The sequence below is a fragment of the Staurois parvus genome, unplaced genomic scaffold (genome assembly GCF_062004578.1).
Source record: "Staurois parvus isolate SC_StPar_1 unplaced genomic scaffold, SC_StPar_1.0 ptg000172l, whole genome shotgun sequence".
In the NCBI taxonomy this organism is placed as follows: Eukaryota; Metazoa; Chordata; class Amphibia; order Anura; family Ranidae; genus Staurois; species Staurois parvus.
In genome coordinates, this window is record NW_028317968.1 from 4,085,262 (window position 1) to 4,106,910 (window position 21,649).

The 21,649-nt window shown below is 41.7% G+C and overlaps 1 protein-coding gene across 1 annotated transcript in view; it reads left to right on the top strand.

Annotated features, from left to right (window-relative positions):
• Positions 1-348: 348 nt before the first annotated feature.
• The window catches only part of LOC149462598 (transmembrane protease serine 11D-like), a 46,321-nt gene continuing 25,020 nt past the window's right edge, over positions 349-21,649 (top strand). Inside the window, exons 1-5 of the mRNA XM_089676592.1 lie at positions 349-461; positions 1,755-1,875; positions 4,685-4,968; positions 19,131-19,198; positions 19,688-19,848. Coding sequence (XP_089532718.1) covers positions 402-461; positions 1,755-1,875; positions 4,685-4,968; positions 19,131-19,198; positions 19,688-19,848 — 694 coding nt within the window. The 5' untranslated portion in view covers positions 349-401. The remainder of the gene's footprint in view (positions 462-1,754; positions 1,876-4,684; positions 4,969-19,130; positions 19,199-19,687; positions 19,849-21,649) is intronic.

Here is a 21,649-nt window from a genome sequence, read left to right on the forward strand (position 1 = left end):
AGCCATATTGCAGTATTTGATGACCTAGTGCAAGGGTGTCAAACTGGTGGCCCTCCAGCTGTTGGGAAACTACAAGTCCCATCATGCCTCTACCTTTGGGAGTCATGCTTGTAACTGTCAATCTTGCAATTCCTCATGGGACTTGTGGTTTGGCAACAGCTGGAGGGCCACCAGCCCTATCTAGCAACCAATCAGATTTACAATAAGGGAGAGCAGCAAATCATAATTGACTGCTATAGTTTACTGCTTTCTTGTGTTACAATGTATAAACAAATAAATGTTTGGTAGCTTAGTAAAATAGAACTTTTCCTTTTTGTCTCCTTTCTGTATATTTTTCTAGAATAAGAAACTAGAATATATGTTTGGCTAAAACACAGTTGGGTTGGCCAACTTCTTGACTAATGACTTTAATGGCCCATGCTGTTGAAAAGGATGGAGACCAGCAGTTACTGCACAAGAAGGTAATTATAATATTTTGTAAAATTTCCCAACCATGTGGAACAAAGATGCATACAAACACCATTCTGTATATATTTTTATAAGAACTCACAGCTGGAGGTGTAACTCTATGATGTAAAGTCTCAGAATAGTCCCACTTATTCTACACAAATACTTTGAATATGTGCATTCAAGTTTTGCAATGGCAAATTTTGTAAAACTAAGTAAATATGTTTTTTTGTGTGTGTGTGTTTTTGTTTTTTGGAGTTTTTTTTTTATGCAGAGCTTCAATTGAAGAAAACAGAAAGGGCCAAACAAAATGCATCTTTAGTGTGTAGACAATGTTAAGTCAATGGGAAGAATAGCAGTTATTATGAATCCCCTGTGAGTGTTCCAAATGCATCCTAGATAAGAAGGAAATTTAAGCCGCACTGAAGTGTCCCCAATGAGTTTGACATTTTAAAAGGGCCTTTGTACATTATTTATTGTTTATTTAAAAAAATAGACTCAAAGCTCTAGAGAAATCTCAATTTAAAGTTTATTAAATACATTCCAAGGGCATTCAAATAAAAGATGTGCAAATGCAAAGTTTTACAGCTCATTTTCCTTTGAAAGCCTGTCCCCTGGCGACTTGAGTAGAAAAGCCTGTCCCATTCCAGCGCGCTGTGGAGAAGATCCTTGCTCTCTGTGTAAAAGCAGTAGTCTCCCTGTAGAGGTTCGACATAACACCTGCTGAATCGAAGCTAGAGCAGTTCAATCATCAGGGAACATACTCAGGTTGTGGTTGCTTGCTAAACAAAAGGAACTGTAAGACTTTGCACACCTTTTGCTTTGATGTAACTAATTTGTACTCAAAACGTATAGCTTAAAAATTAGAAGATAACTTTCTTATAATCATTTTTAGCTGCAGATCAAATACAATAATGTATAGAACTGGGGCTCATGGCTTCAGCACCAGCCACAACTCCTACTTGTCATTCAGGTCTGCGTTGCAGCCACATTATTTCTTGAGCTGGGCAACAAATCGAGGTGCAAAATCTGGTGCAGCTGTGCATGATAGCCAATCAACTTCTAACTTCAGCTTGTTCAATTAAGCTTTGACTAAAAAAAAACAGAAGCTGATTAGTTTATATGCAGAGCTGCATCAGATTTTGCACTCTCCAGTTTTAGTAAATCAACCCCACTGCATCTACATATATTTGACTAGAGACATAGGGGACTTATTAGTTTAAATATAAATAATGCCCTAATCTAGTCCAGTTTTCATATGATATATTCCCAATATTACAGTACATTTTCCTATTTTAATTTTTCAGTCCAAGGGGACATGCTGCCAGTGCTGTAAAAGTTGCTGCTCCTGCTGTATCCGATGGATTAGTGGATGCATCGTTCTTCTGGTGATAGCTGGAGTCGTCTTGTGTTTCAGGGTCTTTTTTGGTAAGGAAATGGTAACTTAGTACAAAAAGGAAAATACTTGTTGCATTTCAATACAGTTGCAGACTTCAAAGGGCTCCTAAGCAAGAACAATTTTCTTTCCCTGAGCCCACCATTCAAGAACTAACTTGTGTAGCGCTAACTCCAAAGGAGTCGCTGAGGTTTGAGTCCCCCTAAACTCTGTGCAGCCAGGCAACATGCATTTTCCACACTTGTATCCAAAGTCAGTAATCAGGCCATGAGCATGTTTTTGTTGTTTTCTTGAGGGTTAACAATTTGGATGGGGTCTAGGGGTATATGGGATGCCCAATGGAACTGAAACAACTTGGAGGACAAATTCCTATGTACAGTACAAAGGCAAGAATTCGGCAAAGAAAAAGGTTTTTCTACTGCTTCTGGAGTGGATCTTGTCTTTTGAAGAATCAGCACACAATCTTTACTAGGAGCACTTGATGCCCTTAAACTAACCTCTTCAGACCTCCAGATGAAAATCTCCATCCACCTAGCTGTTATAAGAGTATCCCAGGGCAAGGGATTCCAAGACACATAAAAGTATGCTGTCCCAGGGAGAACTAGTTTGGTATGGCACCTGAACGCCCTCTCCCTTCTAGGTCCACGGGGTGTGGAGGTACTCACACTGTTCCTGTAGCTGTAAGGTGAAGCTGCAGGCCCTATGCTGAGCTAGCTTCTTCCCCTGCTGATAGGCTGTCCTTCCCTGTAGACTGTAGAACAGTGGAGGTCCCTCTTTCTAGCTCCCAGCCTGTAGGTAGATCCCCCTCCACTGGGGCTCCCTCCCAGGTTCCACACCAGCAACACTTCCTCAATCCATGTTCCACCCAATGACCTTGCTGACCAGGCTCTGCCATATTTAATGGCTGCTCTAGCCACCATGCCAGGCCTCCTGCATGGTGGCAGCAGCCACATTCCTTTGTGGTAACAGCACATATCTGAAAAAAGAGCCAAATGTATTTCTATATATGCAGCCTGACTAAGAAGGTTCAGGTGGGTTTTACTATTATAGAGGCAAAATACATTATGATGCTATAAAACACATATAGGGGAAAAAAGTAAAACAAAGTTCTGTCCTTTAGTAGTTGAAGAATATATTTTTTTAAATATTCTTCCTAACATGTGGGCACCCAAAGGGTTTCAACTGTGAAATCTATTTGTTTAGTTGTGTGCTGTGGCTCACACTTCATGTTGCTGGTGACAATAAATATGCTGCTAGATTGCGCAGATATTATCTCTGAGGCTGCAGTCACACTACAGCATTTTGTGAATGCGTGAAAAATTGCATCACACGTGTATGTTTTCTACTTCAATCATAGGGCAGTCCACTAATTTCAATAGGCTGCCTTATGTGTGACAAACACTGCAAAGTATCTCATGCACCTTCTTGAACTTCAAGCTTTATGCATTTTTGTAACTGCATTTTGTTGCCTTTGTTGTGCATTTTTTTACATGAAAAACACGTCTGTTTTTGTCATGTTTGGGGTGCCATTAACAATGAATGGCACTGCAAGCACGACTTGCAGTCGCAGTGGAGCGCTATAGTGTGAATACTTCCCGCCCGGCCGATAAACAGATGACAGTCAGGCGGGACATTCACCATTCTGGGTGCACGTCGTATGATGTCCTCCACAGTACGGGCCACGCTGCAGTTTGATCTGTCACTCGCTGTGTCCACCGGACGCTGCCGATGACAGATCACTGTATCATTCATGCCATCCATTGTGTACTATTGTGTTTCTCTCTGTGATTGGTCACAGTGATCACATAGTACAGACAGGGCCAATCACAGCCCATTCTGATCACCTCCACAGAGTAGTACAGAGTTACTATTGTAACACTGTATTGCTCTGGTCACAGTATGTAACAAGAAAAAAACAATTAAGAAAAAAGGGAAAGAAATACATTAAAAAGTTATAAAAAAAAGTCAAAATGTTTTTAGTTTTTTTGTTTGTTTCTCTTTTTTTTTTTTTTTTACATACTGTCACCAGTCAGTGTCCCTGATCACCAGCACACCAGTTTTATAATGAGGCTGTACTGCACTGGTGACAGTATGTTGAAAAAAAAAAAGTTTTGAAAAGAAAAAATTTTCTCTACATTTCTTCACTTTCCTAAAAAATGTGACACCAAAATTGCAACTTGCACAAAAAAAAAAAAAAAAAACACGCCATGCCTCTTATTAAATACCTTGGACTGTCTTTCCAAAAAGGGCTCATTTGGGGGGTATTTGTACTGCCTTGGTATTTTTGAGTCTCAAGAAGTTAGATAGTCCATCAGGACTGATTTGATTTTCAGATATATCCCATAGTTTGTGAACTCTATAACTTTCCTACAGACTAAATAATAAACACTGATTTGTGTTTGTGCAGAATACATTTTGGCCTACACTTATGTAGAAAGATTATATATTTTGCAAAATAGATTTTTTTAATTTTCAGTCTTTTCTTGTTTATTTAGAAAGAAAATTAAAAACAAAACAGTGGTGATTAAATACTATCAATAGAAAGCACTATTATTGTGAACAAAATGATAAAAATTTAATATGGGTACAGTGTTGTATGACTGCTCATTTGTCATTCAAAGTGTGGCAGCACTGAAAGCTGAAAATTGGCCTGGGCAGGAAGGGGGTGAAAGTGCCTGGTATTGAAATAGTTAATCTGTTAGTCTACAGGACATTATAACATATTTTATTTGACCCCTTTTTTTTAAAAAAGGCCACACGCACTAAATGTAGACATTATAATTGTGAAATGTATGTGCATGTATAATTTACATTAGTAAATACTAATATTTATCCTTGCAGAGTTTCCAGTAATTCGTAATGGCTTCAGGAATACCATGAATTTTTCCAAGGAGACAGTGGAAGCATTAATGGAGGTAACACCATATTTTGAAGATCCATCTAACCAAACTGCATCCACTGAAACTTTCATTTCAACTTCCAATAAAACTTCCACTGAAATGTCCATTGAAATATGCAAGATGTTTGTGGGTTCCTTTGAACTGTTAAATGAAACATATTTACCTCAGTACGGGGATATATCAAGTTCTGAATTCCAGGCAGCTGCTCAGCGTATAAAGACTTTGGTAGGTTTGAACTTTTCCCTAATGTTTAATTTGGTGGATTAATGCAAACAGGTATACCAATGCACATCTATTTAAAAGGCCATTCAAAACAGAAGTGATATTGTAGTTACAGATGAAGGCTGAGGCAGCCCCAAGTTTCTTCTGCGTTTTGAGCTCACCAACAGTGAGATCTCCCTGCTATAACAACTCTGTTCTTGTTCACCTGGGGGTTTGGGGGTTTCTGTCCACTTCTGCATGTTCCAGCTTCATCTGTTGCCGTGTCCAGAGTATAAAATAAATATAAAATCCAACAGGGAGAATAGGATCCTTTTTAATGGCCTTCCCCCGGTTTACATATCTACACTCCAAATGTCTTGTGGTTGGTTATGCGGCATCGAAGGTGTCCTTCCTTTTCTTGTCAGTGGTAGGCCATCCTGAATGAATCATGTATGAAAAGAGAGGAAAAAGGCGACTCTAAGTGTAAACTGTAAAAACTTGATTTATTGAATGACAGCAACTTACAGGACAGCAACTTACAGGAGGGCAGATAAAAAAGGCACTTCAATATCCATCAATGGGGATTTAAGCACGGTGAATGGCATTGTGTGCAATCCAGGATGATGATCTGTCAGTGTCAGGCATGAGCGGCCGGCAAGATGGAGGAGGTCTGGCACCGAGGCTTGGAACGCACAGTGGAGCACAGCGTGTGCACAATGACGTCACCGGGCGTTGTAGTGACGTGTTTCCTGAGCATGTGCTGTGAGATGGCAGTCCTAGCACGCTCCTTTGTCAAACTCTGAATGAATCAGAGAAGGATGCTCACATAGTGACATCACTGCCATTCATTGCAGCATTGTGAGCCTAGGCTGGGATGATAAAACATATCCAGAGGTTGCGTTCACAACAGCCTAAGCTTACATTAATTTTTTTTTCTTTTTTTCGAACAAAACACTGTTGTGTACCACAATAGTGCACTAGGGTATATCAAATGTTTCCAAAGAGCAAGAACCCCTCTCTGAACCCTCAGGGCACAAGACTCCTAATGGGGGTAAGGCACACTCAGGTCCACCTAGTCAAAAGGCCCTGCAGACCCCACTCCACATGATTAGCAGAAGTCAACCAATGAGCCCTGAGTGGAGTGATCTCCTGAAAGGAGACCCCCCCCTCCAAAGCAGAGGAGGAAGGAACACACATCATCCCCTAGACCTGAAGACCCACACATTACAATCCTTGAGTGAAAAGATGACACATAAAAAGTGCAGTGACTGGCCATGAGAATAATAAATAAAAAGTGCCAAATTGCCATACTATGGCTTATGGCCTGTTAACAAAAATTGCCTGAATCTTGGCCAAAAGGCCTAGCCCATGAGGTATAGTACAGAATAAAGCTTAATTGTGATAGTGCTGTTTTACATAGCGGGGGGTCCCAGATCCCTGCACATATTTGCCAGCACATCGTCAACATCAAATCTTGTACAACACTTTTATTGCAAAAAGATTACATCACAAAGGACCACGTGCAATGTCAGAGCCATGCAGGACCCCTTTGTTGGACACATGATGACGGAGTCCTGAGCGACTGGGAAACATTGTACTTGGTCCCTTATGGTGTTATCTTTCTGCAATAAAACCCTTGGACGACATTCGATGATCCATGGTGTGCTGGCGAATATGCACATTGACTTATGAGTCCAGTTTCCAGCTGGTAGTTGCTACAGCACCCACTACGGACAAGCCCATTTCCAGGAATGTTTACAATGGGAATGTTAACAATACAGTGGGGTCCCAAACCCCTTCTTACAGGAAGTCGGTTGATTGACACTGTAGCAAGATACAGAGTATCATCAACGACAGCTGTTGAGAAGCTGAGTATTGCAGAGAAGAAGTTGAGTATTGCAATGAGAGCCTATTTTTTTTTAATCTCAACACATCCTGTTCATCGCAAATTACAGAAAAAAAAAAAACAATATACACTTAACGCTGTCCGTGTTTGCACACCTCTGGAACCATTTTTAGCTCATCCCTCAAAATCCTAGGGGGATTCGCACAACTATGCTTATATTTAAAGGAAGCCATGCTGATATATACAGTGCCTTGAAAAAGTATTCATACCCCTTGAAATATTCCACATTTTCTCATGTTACAACCAAAAATGTAAATGTATTTTATTGGGATTTTATGTGATAGACCAACACAAAGTGGCACATAATTGTGAAGTGGAAGGAAACTGATAATTGGTTTTCAACATTTTTTACAAATAAATGTCTGAAAAGTGTGGCGTGCATTTGTATTCAGCCCCCTTTACTCTGATACCCCTAACTAAAATCTAGCATAACCAATTGCCTTCAGAAGTCACCTAATTAGTAAATAGAGTCCACCTGTATGTAATTTAATCTCAGTATAAATACAGCTGTTCTGTGAAGCCCTCAGAGGTTTGTTAGAGAACATTAGTGAACAAACAGCATCATGATGGCCAAGGAGCACACCAGACAGGTCAGGGACAACATAGTGGAGAAGTTTAGAGCAGGGTTAGGTTATAAAAAAAGCTTTGAACATCTCACAGCACTGTTCAATCCGTCATCTGAAAATGGAAAGAATATGGCACAACTGCAAACCTACCAAGACATGGCCGTCCACCTAAACTGACAGGCGAGGCAAGGAGAGCATTAATCCGAGAAGCAGCCAAGAGGCCCACAGCTCCGGTGGGAGAATCTAACCACAGAACAACTATTAGTCATTCACTCCACAAATCTAGCCTTTATGGAAGAGTGGCAAGAAGAAAGCCATTGTTGAAGGAAAGCCATAAGAAGTCATGTTTTCAGTTTGTGAGAAGCCATGTGGGGGACACAGCAAACACGTGAAAGAAGGTGCTCTGGGCAGATGAGACCAATCTCAAACTTTTTGACATAGAAGCAAAACGCTATGTGTGGCAGAAAACTAACACTGCAAATCAATCTGAACACACCATCCCCACTGTGAAACATGGTGATGGTAGCATCATGTTGTGGGGATGCTTTTCTTCAGCAGGGACAGGGAAGCTGGTCAGAGTTGATGGGAAGATGGATGGAGGGATACAGGGCAATCTCAGAAGAAAACCTGTTAGAGCCTGCAAAAGACTTGGGACTGTGGCAGAGGTTCACCTTCCAGCAGGACAATGACCCTCAACATACAGCCAGAGCTACAATAGAATAATTTAGATCAAAGCATATTCATGTGTTTGAATGGCCTAGTCAAAGTCCAGACCTAAATCCAATTGAGAATCTGTGGCAACACTTGAAAATTACTGTTCACAGACGCTCTCCATCCAATCTGACAGAGCTTGAGCTATTTTGCAAAGAAGAATGGGCAAAAATGTCACTCTCTAGATGTGTAAAGCTGGTAGAGACATCCCCAAAAAGACTTGTAGCTGTATTGCAGGGAAAGGTGGTTCTACAAATTATTGACTCGGGGGCTGAATACAAATGCACGCCACACTTTTCAGATATTTATTTGTAAAAAATGTTGAAAACAATTTATCATTTTCCTTCCACTTCACAATTATGTACTACTTTGTGTTGGTCTATTACATAAAATCCCAATAAAATACATTTACGTTTTTTGTTTGTAACATGACAAAATGTGAAAAATTTCAAGGGTTATGAATACTTTTCCAGGGCACTGTAGGTATAAGATTTTTAAAGGTCAGCTGTTTTTTCACTATGTATATTAGGATAGCTGTTTAAAGAAAAAAGCTGCTATCAAGTATAGAGTGTACAATTTTTGCTGCTACACCCAGGGCTGTTCTGATTTGTAGATTTCCTGATACTTTCTGGTTGTGTCCAGGGGCGGACTGACAACTCCTGGGGCCCCTGGGCAGTAAGGGATCATGGGGCCCCTGTGTCCTTGCCCAAACTCAAAAAAGCCTATGAAAAAGGTACCAGGGGCATGTCATGGGGCCCCCTACTGACCCCGGGCCCTCGGGCAGCGCCCGAGTTTCCAAATGGTCAGTCCGACCCTGGTTGTGTCACAGCTAGCCTGTCTCATTCTGCTTCTTGTACACTGCAATTGCCCAGGAGCAGGCCATCCTGGTGATATGCCATTAGGAATGTATAGAAGGCAGGAGGGAAGAGTAAACTTCCACATTACCAGAAAGCATCGAAACATCTGAAACTGTAGCTGCAGAAATTTATACACTGCTGTCAGCACTACAAAAACTTTTTTATACCCATTATTATTATTATTATTAGGTTAGAGCACATTAACCTCTTCACGCTGACTGTACACAAATATGCGGCCTCTCAGCGGGTGGGCCTTGACGCCGAGTGGCCACATATTTGCGTACCATTTGTTAATAAACGTGCTGAGAGTGCGCACTCCCAGCATATGTCAGTGTCCCACAGAAAGGTCCCGATCTCTCCTTGCGATCGGGACCTTTTCGATCATGTGGCAACCAATCAATGCAGTCACGTGACCCTAAATCCTGCCCCGTCTCCCGACATCAGAAACCCCTTAAAGGGTTGGGAGGTGCCGGCGTGAAGGGGTTAATGTTCTTGTTATCATATCGGACTATTAGTTCCAGCACATGCATGTCTGAGGTAACCTGCCTGGAATTTTGTTTGGTTTTGTTTTGTTTTTTTGTTTCTGTTATTTTTACTTCAGTGTAAAGAAAAGCAGAAGTGTGCACACCTTTGTGTTGGTCTGTCACATAAATTTCCAATAAAATACATTTACTTTTTTGGTTGTAACATGACAAAATGTGGAAAATATCAAAGGATATGAAAACGTATTCAAGGCACTTTAGACACTATGAGAAGCTGCCATGTCTTCTAATAACAGGGTTACTGCAGCAAAGTACAATGGCCTTTACTGAGCAGCATGACCCCAGGTACTTGTTTCTCTGAATGTCTTCCTGTCAGAGGATCCTCTTTACACATGCAGCACTCACCCCACATGGAAGAAAAATATATTTGAAATATATTTAAAAAATATTATTCCCAAATATATTTACATATATTTTAAATACAACAATTTTGGCCGTATTCAATATATTTCAATACATACATATTATATATATATATATATATATATATATATATATATATAGCATGTAGCATGTACATATTAACCTCTTCCCGTCCGGCCTATGGCCAAATGGTGGCCGGCAAAAACACTCACCTTTCCGGGTGGATGCCATATGGCGTCCTTTCGGGCATGCGCAGTTTGCACGCCTGCAGAGCTGCGCAGCGGCGCGATCTGTCACCGGCCATGTACATCGGACACGGCCGATGACAGATCTGAGTACCGGCCCCGTTGCCGGTACCATGTGACCTGCTGTGACCAATCACTGCAGGTCACATGACAGTTGTATACAATGGATAGCTTCATTCATGCCATCCATTCTATACTACAGTAGTGTGTCTAGCTGTGAATGGTCACAGCGATCACATGCGCAAGCTGGGCCAATCACAGCCCAGCAGTGTCATGTGATTAGCCGTGGCCAAGTCACAGCTAAGCACAAAAAAAAAAAAAAAAAAAAAAAAAAACCCTCAATGAACCGATGTCATTCAGGTAAATGCTTGCTTATAGCAAAGTAATACTTTGCTATAAGCAAATTGTGTAAAAATAAAAAAAGAAATACTGATCACTTCCCCAAAGTAGTACAATGTTACTATGGTAACATTGTACTACTTTGGTCATAGTGAAATATGAAAAAAAAATCTTAAACAAAAAAAAAAAAAAATTATTATTCTTTTCATACTGTCACCCGGCAGTGTCCCTGATCACCGCCATGCCAGTTATATGATGACGCTGTACTGCACTGGTGACAGTATGTAAAAAAAAAAAATATAGTGAAAATAATTTTTTTCATTTTCCGAAAAATTATCACAAAAAAAATACAATTTCAAAAAACTCGCCATGCCTCTTATGAAGTATGTTAGACTGTCTACTCTGCAAAAAAATGGGTCATTTGGAGGATATCTGTACTGTTCTGACATTCTTGGACCTCAAGAAATTAGATTGGCTGTCAGTACTTCAGGATTGATCAATATTCAGATATATCCCATAGTTTGTGAACTCTATAACTTTTCTACAGACTAAATAATACATCCTAATTTGGGTTATTTTCACCAAAGACATGTAGCAGAATACATCGTGGCCTAAATTTATGAAGAATTATTTATTTGCAAACTTTTATAACGGAAACAAAGAAAAACGTGTTTTTATTTTCAAAATTTGGGTCTTTTTTTGTTAATTTAGCAAAAAATAAAAACCCCAGTGGTGATTAAATACCACCAAAAGAAAGCTCTAGTTGTGTGAAGAAAATGATAAAATTTTAGTTTGGGTACAATGTTGTATGACCGCGCAATTGTCATTCAAAGTGTGAGAGCACTGAAACCTGAAAATTGGCCTGGGAAGGAAGAGGGTAAAAGTGCCCTGTATGGAAGAGGTTAAAAAATATATGAAAACATTTTTTTTAAATATATTTTTTTAACTATATTCTCCAGATTTTTTTAACATATAAAAAATTCATTTTAACATCTATTTTTACATATATAAAATATACTTATATACTTTTTCTTGCAACTGTATGTATGTGTATATATATATATATATTGTGGTAACTCGCTTCAACTGGTAGAGCTTTTCTTGTTTAAGCACACAGCAACTCGCTTCTTTAAGGGCTTTTTTGCCCACTTTTATTTAAAGAAAGTTCAAATAACACAAATGCTTCCCACGCAGGGGTATCCACCATCAAGAAATACCAACAAAGATTCAGCCTCCTGGCTTGTACACAGTTCACCGTCTGTCTCCTGCAGACTCTTCCCAAATTATGGCCACTAGCACACAGCTAGTCTGGCTTTCACCTGACTCCAAGGCAGAGACCTCCTGACTCCGTTTGCCGGGGTGGAGCCCTCCTGACTCCTATCTGCCGGGGTGGAGCCCAGAACCATGGGTAGGCCTCTACAAAAAGCCCTGCACACACCTGTGCAATCAGTGTGCTGGGGGTTCTCAAAACACGGACCCCGGATTGGAGATTTCATCCCTCCCAGATCTCTTTGAAATCTCCAGGCTCCAGATCCCAAAACAGACTTAATGAGTAAATGAGGAAACTGAAAAGCCAGTTTCCTCTGCAATCCATCAACTCTCTGGAGCCCCTCAACCTGCCTGGTTGAGAATCCAGGGTTTTCAGCTTTATTTTTACTGTGGCAAGACACCGCACTGCCACTATATATATATATATATATATAAAACACAGCCAAAATTGTAGTATCTCAAATATATGTCAATATATTTGGGAAGAACCTTTTTAAAATATATGTAAAATATATTTTTCTTCCATGTTGGACCTCTGTCAACTATTAGCCCCTGAGGGTCAGCAGGAGGTGGTTCACAGCTGAATATTCATGGCCATCCTAGCTTCTAATTCTTAGCTGGTAATCTGGCAAAAAGTAACCTGAATATTTCATAAAACATAGCATGCATTCCACTTACATAATCTTTACAATGCTTGTGGAAAAAAGCTTATCATGTGATACAGAACAGGTGCACTTCTGATATATAAACTAGCTGCATTGTAGTCATCATAATGGTAGGAGAAAATCCCCCAATTGTAAGTACATAATGAAAAGAACAGAGCATTGCAAAATAAACCTGGGACAAGAACACTGGATGAAAAGACTCCTTCCTGAAAAGGCAAAGCAGGCATATCTAATCACCTCCAGCTTCACCTTTTCAACTTTCCATCCCACCATCCTTTTCCTGTATGAAGCTTTGCTACAGACCACCAATGTCACATCAACTCCCTCCAGCTGACTTTTCAGCTCCCTCACCATGTACAACACATACCAATTTTTATACATACATCTATTCTTTTATTTTGAATGAATAAATAAATGAATATACAGTATATCTGTGTAAATTATCAACTTAACATGATCTTGTATTTGCCCTTTTAGGGCAAATTAACAAGTTTGTTTTAAAGCAGAGACGGTAAGAAGCAAATCTTTGCCTTTTCTCCTTGTTTTGCCATCAATCACAGACCATGAAGAAGGGGCCTCAGTGGGGCCGAGCAGCGCACTGTGTGTCTTAAGGTCACACAGAGCTGACTCAGGAGCAAGCCCGCATGGGTGCCCCCATCCACTTGAGCACTCGGTGGGGGGGAGGGGCCAGGAGCATTGGCTGGGGAACCTGAGAAGAAGAGGATCAGGCTGATCTGTGCTAAACCATTGCACAGAGCAGGTAAGTATAACATGCTTGTTATTAAAAAAAATGTATAGAATCACTTTAAATATTTTGTGGGTACGTAAAATTCAGGCCCAAAATGATTTCTTAGATACGTGTGAAAAATATTCAAAAACAACTCTGGCATCATAATGAGTATTGAGAGTGCCTAAAAAATCCACTTGAAAAATGCATATTTATTTGTGTTTGTCAGGATTCCATTTAAAAGTCTATGGAACCAAAAATATTAGATTCTGCTCCTGTACTGCAAGACACACATAAAGGCAAGAAAACACACATATTAACATCCAAAAGAAGTCTGTTTCTAAATCCCCTGGTTACACTCACGCTTAAGTTTGCATGGGGACTATGGGTTTTCAATGGAGGCTGGGTGCTTTCTCACAGGGCAGCCATCAGAAATTTTGGAGCGCCTTACACAGCTTTAGGCTGGGGCCTGCCCGGGCCTGACCACCAATATTTCCGTTCCACCAAATCCACTCCCACCGAGTCCCATCCCATGTCTTCCTCCTTCTTCATCCCATGTCCTCCTACACCTCTAGTCCCATCTCCTCCTCCTCCATCCCAAGTCCTCCTCCTCATTCAGTCCCATCTTCTCCATCCCATGTCCTCCTCCTTCTCCATCTCATCTCCTCAATCGCATTTCCTCCTCCAGCCCCATTTCCCCCATCCCATGTCCTCCTCTTCCAGTCAAATCTCCCCCATCCCATATCCTTTTCTTCCTCCATCCCATGTTTTCTTCCTCCTCCAGCCCCATCCCATGTCCTCCCCCTCCTCCTCCAGTCCCATCTTCTCAATAACCCTCCTCCAGTCCCACTTCCTCCATCTAATGTCCTCCTCCTCCAGTCCCATCTCCCATCTCCTCCATCCCATGTACTCCTCCAGTCCCATCTTCCTTATCCCACATCCTTCTCCAGCCTCGTCTTCTCCATCCTATGTCCTCCTCCTCCTCCAGTCCCATCTCCTCCATCTCATGTCCTCCTCCTCCGGTCCCATCTCCTCCACCGCATGTTCTCCTCCTGTCCCATCTCCTCCATCCCATGTCCTCCTCTTAATCCATTCCATCTCCTTCATCCCATGTCCTCCATACCTCTCTACATGTTTACATGTTACTCTTACATCCCCTTGTCAACCCCCCCCCTTTTACCTTCACACCAGCCCAGTCTATCCCCCTTTACACTTACACCCCTCCAATCAATCCTCCTTACTCTTGCCCCCCTATTCTATCCCCCCTATACCCTTACATCCCTCCTTTACTCTTACCCCCCCCCCCCGTCTACCCCCTTTACACTCACACTCCACAGTCTATCTCCCCTTTACCCTTACACATCCCCAATCTGTCCCCCCTTTACTCTTACCCCCCCACAATCTATGCTCCCTTTAGCCCTACACCACCCATTCTATCCCTCATTTGTCCTTACAGAACACCAATCTATTCCCCTTCACCTTTACATCCTCCCCCCAGTCTATAACCCCTCTCAGCTCTCATACTTCCTTGGTGTATTCCCAGGTGTAATTCCTTCTCTAAGTATACACGGAGCTTCGACCGACTTCTAAAGTTTATAAAGACTTTCCCCAAAGTCTGTACACCCCCCTGACTGCCCCCCATTCACATGGAATCCCCTTCCTTCATCTGGGTACCTTCAGGCTGGCAGCAGACAGCTCTTTCTCCACTCCAGAAATAAGTGAGCAAGGCTCTCCATCATGTGACCCGATTCTTGGACAAGGGAAGAGAGTGAGGGAGCTGACCGGTCACATGAGCCACATATATATGGGCTGCCCTCCCCATGGCGGCAGTGGTGTATTTAGAATTTGTGCTGCCCTAGGCAACACAAAAATTTGGCGCCTCCCCCCCCCACCCCAATGAGAGAGCGAGAGAGTTCAATAAGTGTGTGTGTGTATATATGATTCCCTTTCTTTCTCTTCCCTCTCTCTCTTCCCTTTCTTTCTCCCTCTCTCTCTCTTCCTTCTCTCTCTCTCTCTCTCTCTTTCTCCCTCTCTCCCCCCCTCTCTCTCTTTCTCCCCCCTCTCTCCCTTCTCTCTCTTCCTCTCCCCCCTCTCTCTCTTCCTTCCCTCTCTCTTTTCCCTCTCTCTCTTTTCCTCCCCCCCTCTCTCTCTTCCTTTCCTCTTTCTTTCCCCCCCTCTCTCTCTCTCTCTCACCCCTCTCTCCCCCCTCTCTCCCCCCCTCTCTCTCCCCCCTCTCTCCCCTCCCTCTCTCCCCTCCCTCTTTCCCCTCCCTCTTTCCCCTCCCTCCCTCTTCCCTCCCTCTCCCCCTCCCTCTCTCCCCCCCTCTCACTCTCCCTCCTCTATCTCTCCCTCTCTGTTCCCCCCCCCCCCTCAGATAGTATGGGACTGCACACAGCACAGTATGATACATTCACACACACCCACCCCTCCTCTAAGAGTTGCTGATCTCCAGGCAGCAGAAATGCCTTGATTGCCACGCGGTAGATACACCCCTGTATGGCGGCACTGCTTTCTTTAGTAGTGTAAATCCCAACCCAGTGAGTTCACTTCCAAAATATAGACAAATGGAACTGGAAGGGACTGCTGATGATGTCTTTTACAGTTCGCTTGTTGGTTTCAGAGTGCATCCTAGGATATTTCATATCTGCAATACCTCCAAACCATAGCAAAGCCAACTCTGAATAAAAGGCCCTCTAAAGCTGCAGGTGCTGTTAGTGAGCGTTGTCATAGACTTCTATGGAGGATTTGGAGATGCTTTGAAGCACCAAGAAACCAACTTGGGGTGTAATTTTTGAAGCAAAGCAAATGCAACAGTGTGAACAGGAATGTAAGCTTACTTTTTTATTTAGTGACAATTGCTTTAATTTGCATTCGGAGTGCTTTAAGAAATCATTTCCATTTGTACATTTTGAAGCAAGTGTAAATGAGCCTTAACTGGAAACATATTCTCCAGCATTTTCACTTGGTATGGGGGGGTGGGGTACAGAAGGAGGAAGCAACAGGAGGGCAGTTTCAGTACAAGTATATTTGCTGTGGGGAAAATATTGCTCATACAAGGACAGATGGAAAACTGGGGGGGGTTATTTTTGTTTATAACGGGTACTTATATAGCACCGTCAATTTATGCAGCGCTTTACATATACAGTCATGGCCGAAATTGTTGGCACCCTTGATATTTTTCCTGAAAATCAAGTATTTCACACAAAAAAGGTATTGCATTAACACATGTTTTGCTATACACATGTTTATTCCCTTTGTATGTATTGGAACAAATATAAAACAGAGGCAGAAAAGCAAATATGACATAATGTCACACAAAACCCCAAAAATGGGCTGGACAAAAGTATTGGCACCCTTAACTTAATATTTGGTTGCACACCCTTTGGAAAACATAACTGAAATCAGTCGCTTCCTATAACCATCAATAAGCTTCTGACACCTCTCACCCGGAATTTTGGACCACTCTTCCTTTGCAAACAGCTCCAGGTCTCTCTTATTGGAAGGACACCTTTTCCCAACAGCAATTTTAAGATCTCTCCACAGGTGTTCAATGGGATTTAGATCTGGGCTCATTGCTGGCCACTTCAGAACTCTCCAGCGCTTCTTTGCCATCCATTTCTGAGTGCTTTTTGACGTATGTTTGGGGTCATTGTCCTGCTGGAAGACCCAGGATCTTGGACGCAAACCCAGCTTTCTGACACTGGGCCCTACAGTGCGACCCAAAATCCTTTGGTAATCCTCAGATTTCATGATGCCTTGCACACAGTCAAGGCACCCAGTGCCAGAGGCAGCAAAACAACCCCAAAACATCATTGAACCTCCACCATATTTTACCGTAGGTACTGTGTTTTGTTCTTTGTAGGCCTCATTCCGTTTTCGGTAAACAGTAGAATGATGTGCTTTACCGAAAAGCTCTATCTTGGTCTCATCTGTCCACAAGACGTTTTCCCAGAAGGCTTTTGGCTTACTCAAGTACATTTTGGCAAACTGTAGTCTTGCTTTTTTATGTCTCTGTGTCAGCAGTGGGGTCCTCCTGGGTCTCCTGCCATAGCGTTTCATTTCATTTAAATGTCGACGGATAGTTCGCGCTGACACTGATGCTCCCTGAGCCTGCAGGACAGCTTGAATGTCTTTGGAACATGTTTGGGGCTGCTTATCCACCATCCGGACTATTCTGCGTTGCAATCTTTCATCAATTTTCCTCATCCGTCCACGACCAGGGAGATTAGCTACAGTGCCATGGGTTGCAAACTTCTTGATAATGTTGCGCACTGTGGACAAAGGCAAATCTAGTTCTCTGGAGATGGACTTGTAACCTTGAGATTGTTGATATTTTGCCACAATTTTGGTTCTCAGGTCCTCAGACAGTTCTCGTCTCCTCTTTCTGTTGTCCATGCTTAGTGTGGCACAGACAGACACACAATGCAAAGGTTAAGTGAACGTCTCTCCTTTTTATCTGCTTTCAGGTGTGATTTCTATATTGCCCACACCTGTTACTTGCCCCAGGTGAGTTTACAGGAGCATCACATGCTTGTAACATTCTTATTTATCCGCAGTTGTGAAAGGGTGCCAATACTTTTGTCCAGCCCATTTTTGGAGGTTTGTGTGACATTATGTCGAATTTGCTTTCTTTCCTCCCTTTTTTTGTTTTGTCCCAATACACACAAAGGGAATAAACATGTGTATAGCAAAACATGTGTTAATGCAATACGTTTCGTGAGAAATACATGATTTCCTGGAGAAATATCAAGGGTGCCAACAATTTCGGCCATGACTGTATATTGTACATCCACATCAGTCCCTAACCCTCAAGGGGTGTACAATCTATGGTCCCTAACTTACATTCATACATACACATACTAGGGACAATTTAGACAGGAGCCAATTAACCTACCAGCATGTCTTTGGAGTGGGCGAGGAAACCCACACAGGCACAGGGAGAACATGCAAACTCCAGGCAGATGGTACCATGGTTGGGATTCAAACCAACAACCCTGTGTGTATATATATGTATATATATATATATATATATATACACATTTTTTTTGCAGTACATTAGAAAAATAACAATGCTGGCTACACTACAGCTTATTGTAGCTGATTTCTGCCATCAGATTGCAATGGGACGAAACCTATTACTACTAGTTTTAAAATAAAGCCAAATACTCTATTACTGCCTGTAGTAGGGTAGCACAGGTGTTCTGCCTCTAACCTCCTTTGCACATCGCCATTCACACTTGAGCATAGAAGTTTTTTTGTGTGTTTGCATGCATGACTTGTAGTACAGAAGCAGAATCATGAGTTTTTCACTCTATAGACAATTAAATAGCAGTGCCTGAAAAACACACAAACATGTTTTTCAAGCATTTTTCAGACAATGGTATTAAAGACTACGGGGCCAAAAAATGCACAATTCTGCCCCAAAACCGCTAACATACTTTTTTGAGCTTCATGTGACAGGCGACAGAATTCCCAAGTATGAATAGGCCCAGTGGAATTCTTCGTCTTGAGCTTTGTCACACTTCGGGAATAGTGCCACAAAACACTCATCTGTGAATGGGGGCAAATAATGTATTTCTGATTAATTTATTTTTTTACAGTCTGTAACTCAAATATATTATGCAGCACTTAACAGACAAAACATTGACGACAATATGAGCAATTGTCATTTCAGTACATCGGCCTAAATCCATCATTCAACTAGCAGCCCTGGTGGTACTCATGCTTGAGGTGATTGTAGTTGTATTAGTGCATTTGTTACAAAAACAGGTGAGTACTGTCCATGATTTTTTTTTATTATGTGCATCAACATTTAGATTATCAGGACAAGCTTTCGAGGTGTACCCCTGTTCCTCAAGGTCCAAGCAGTTTAATACATTAAGTTTTAGCAGTATGTTAATAAGACAATCTGTACTCACCAATCTTTCATTTATATCTATATGAAGTAAATGCTAACTACTTGCATTTTCAGTCAATTTCTATTTAATTTCTTTCAGCTGAGTAAAACGTTTATTAACAGTCCACTAAACTCAAGCTACAGAAATGCATCCCTGTTTTCACTAAGGTATAGTTGATCATCTCTTGTAATATAAAGTATATACCAGCCTTTCTCAACCTACTTCCCCAGAGGAACCCTTAAAAAAAATTCAGGTGTCAGGGGACCCCTGTTAAAATTAATTAATCTGGGGTCAGTGGGAAAATTCCCCGTACGTTGGTGGTCAGTAGGAATAATGCTACCCTTACAGATGGCTAAAAAGATTACTACTGTCATGCCTCCAGCTTTGCCAAATGGCATTGGACCTTAAACCATGAAGGCATCATCAGATGGGTGGTCAATTAGCCACCACCCATGGAACCCCTAGCAACCTCTGGAGGAACCATAGGGTTCCACAGAACCCTGAATGAGGACAGCTGGGATATACCATTTTGTTTCCTGGGTTGTTGATGCATGAATGTAACTACATTTTGGATATGTGGAATTCCAAAACTGCATGAGTACAGTGACTGTTATTTATTGTAAGGGTAATGGAAAATGTCACGATTTATGTTTCAGACCTGATCCGACTTTTGCCTATTTCCAGTTGCTGTTTTGCAACAAAAGCAATACATGGAGTGTAATTAAAGCTGATGCAGTGGCTAAGATCCTGCAAGGTTACACTACAAGCCTACAGAATGACAATATATCGATAAATGTGTACAGTGTTGCAGTTGGAGGTAATATTCTGTTTTGTTTATGCACCCCTCAAACTGACCTGTTAGTAAAAGAAAAAAATACTTAACCTTGCAAACTGCTGGATACACTTCTCTCATATCACTGGCAATCTTAAACAGGCCATAGACGAGATGAAAACTGAATGTTCTATCGATTTAAAACTGAAAATGACATCAGTTTTGTCATACAATTCTACCATCAATTCTCTGGTAGCCAGAAATCCTGCTGAATGATAGGGGATCAAATACTTATTTCCCTCATGAACACGCAAATCAGTGCATAATTTGTTAGACATGCATTTCTTTTGAATTTTTTGTTGCTATTCTGTCTCTCGGTGTTACAATACACATACCATTAGATTTTTAGACTGATCATTTCTTTGTGAGTGGGCATTCAAAATCAGCAGGGGATCAAATACTTATTTCCTTCACTGTACATATGAAAGCGCTGCCCAAATACAATTAATGGAAAATGACATAAACTAAATATCCCCTGAGGGCACTCAGTGGAAGAGGCGAAATGCGATACAGACCGTGGTGACGTCACTACCAGTGTTTGGAGCGTACGGCGATGTACTGCTTTCCAAGCCAGAGATTATGCTGTTTTTACTCTGGAAATATGTGAGTGCAATATATGTTTATAAATGGAATTATACTATTTATTATTATTATTATTATTATTATTATACAGGATTTATATAGCGCCAACAGTTTGCTCAGCGCTTTAGAATATAAAGGGAGACAATACAGCAACAATACAGTTCAATACAAGAGGGATAGGAGGTCCCTGCTCCTTGGAGCTTACAAACTAGGAGGGAGGGGTTAGTGGTACAAAAGGTAATAACTGTGGGGGATGGACTGGTAGGAAGAGTAGAAGATTCCATTATTTGCTGAGGGCAGGATAGGCTTCCCTGAAGAGATAGGTTTTCAGAGATGGCCTAAAAGTGAGCAGAGTAGGCAATAGTCTAATAAATTTCCAGAGGATGGGGGAAGCTCTGGAGAAGTCCTGGAGACGAGTATGGGAGGAGGAGACAAGGGAGCTAGAGAGCAGGAGGTCTTGTGAGGAGCGGAGAGTCCGGTTTGGGTGATATTTGGAGACAAGTTTGCTGATGTACTTTGGGACAGAGTTATAAATGGCTTTATATGTTATTGTTAATGTTTTGAATTTTATCCGTTGGGCAATGGGAAGCCAGTGGAGGGATTGGCAGAGAGGGGTGGCAGATACAGAACTGTTAGTAAGGTGGATGAGTCTGGCAGCAGGATTCATGTAAGACTGAAGAAGGGATAGCCTGCGATTAGGTAGGCCAATGAGGAGGGAGTTACAATAGTCAAGGAGAGATATAACAAGGCAGTGAATAGGTTGCTTAGTAGTTTCCAAGGTTATCTTGGAGATATTGAGGAGGTGAAGTCTACAAGATTAGGACAGTGATTGGATTTGGGGCTGAAAGGACAGATGGGAGTCTAGGATTACACCTAACACCCTGGCATGAGGGGAGGGACTGATGATTGTGTTATTGATTTTGATGGAGAAGTCAGGGGAGAAGGCACGGGCTGGAGGGAATACTAAGAGCTCAGTTTTGGAAAGATTGAGTTTGAGGAAGTGGAGTGACATCCATGCTGATATGTCACTTAGTCGGTTAGTAATGCGAGAGGAGACTAAAGGGGAGAGGTGAGGAGTAGAAAGATAGATTTGCGTGTCATCAGCATAGAGATGGTACTTAAAGCCATGGGAGTTTATCAAGTGACCAAGGGAGGAGGTGTGGATGGAGAAGAGTAGGGTCTCAAGGACGGAACCTTGAGGGAC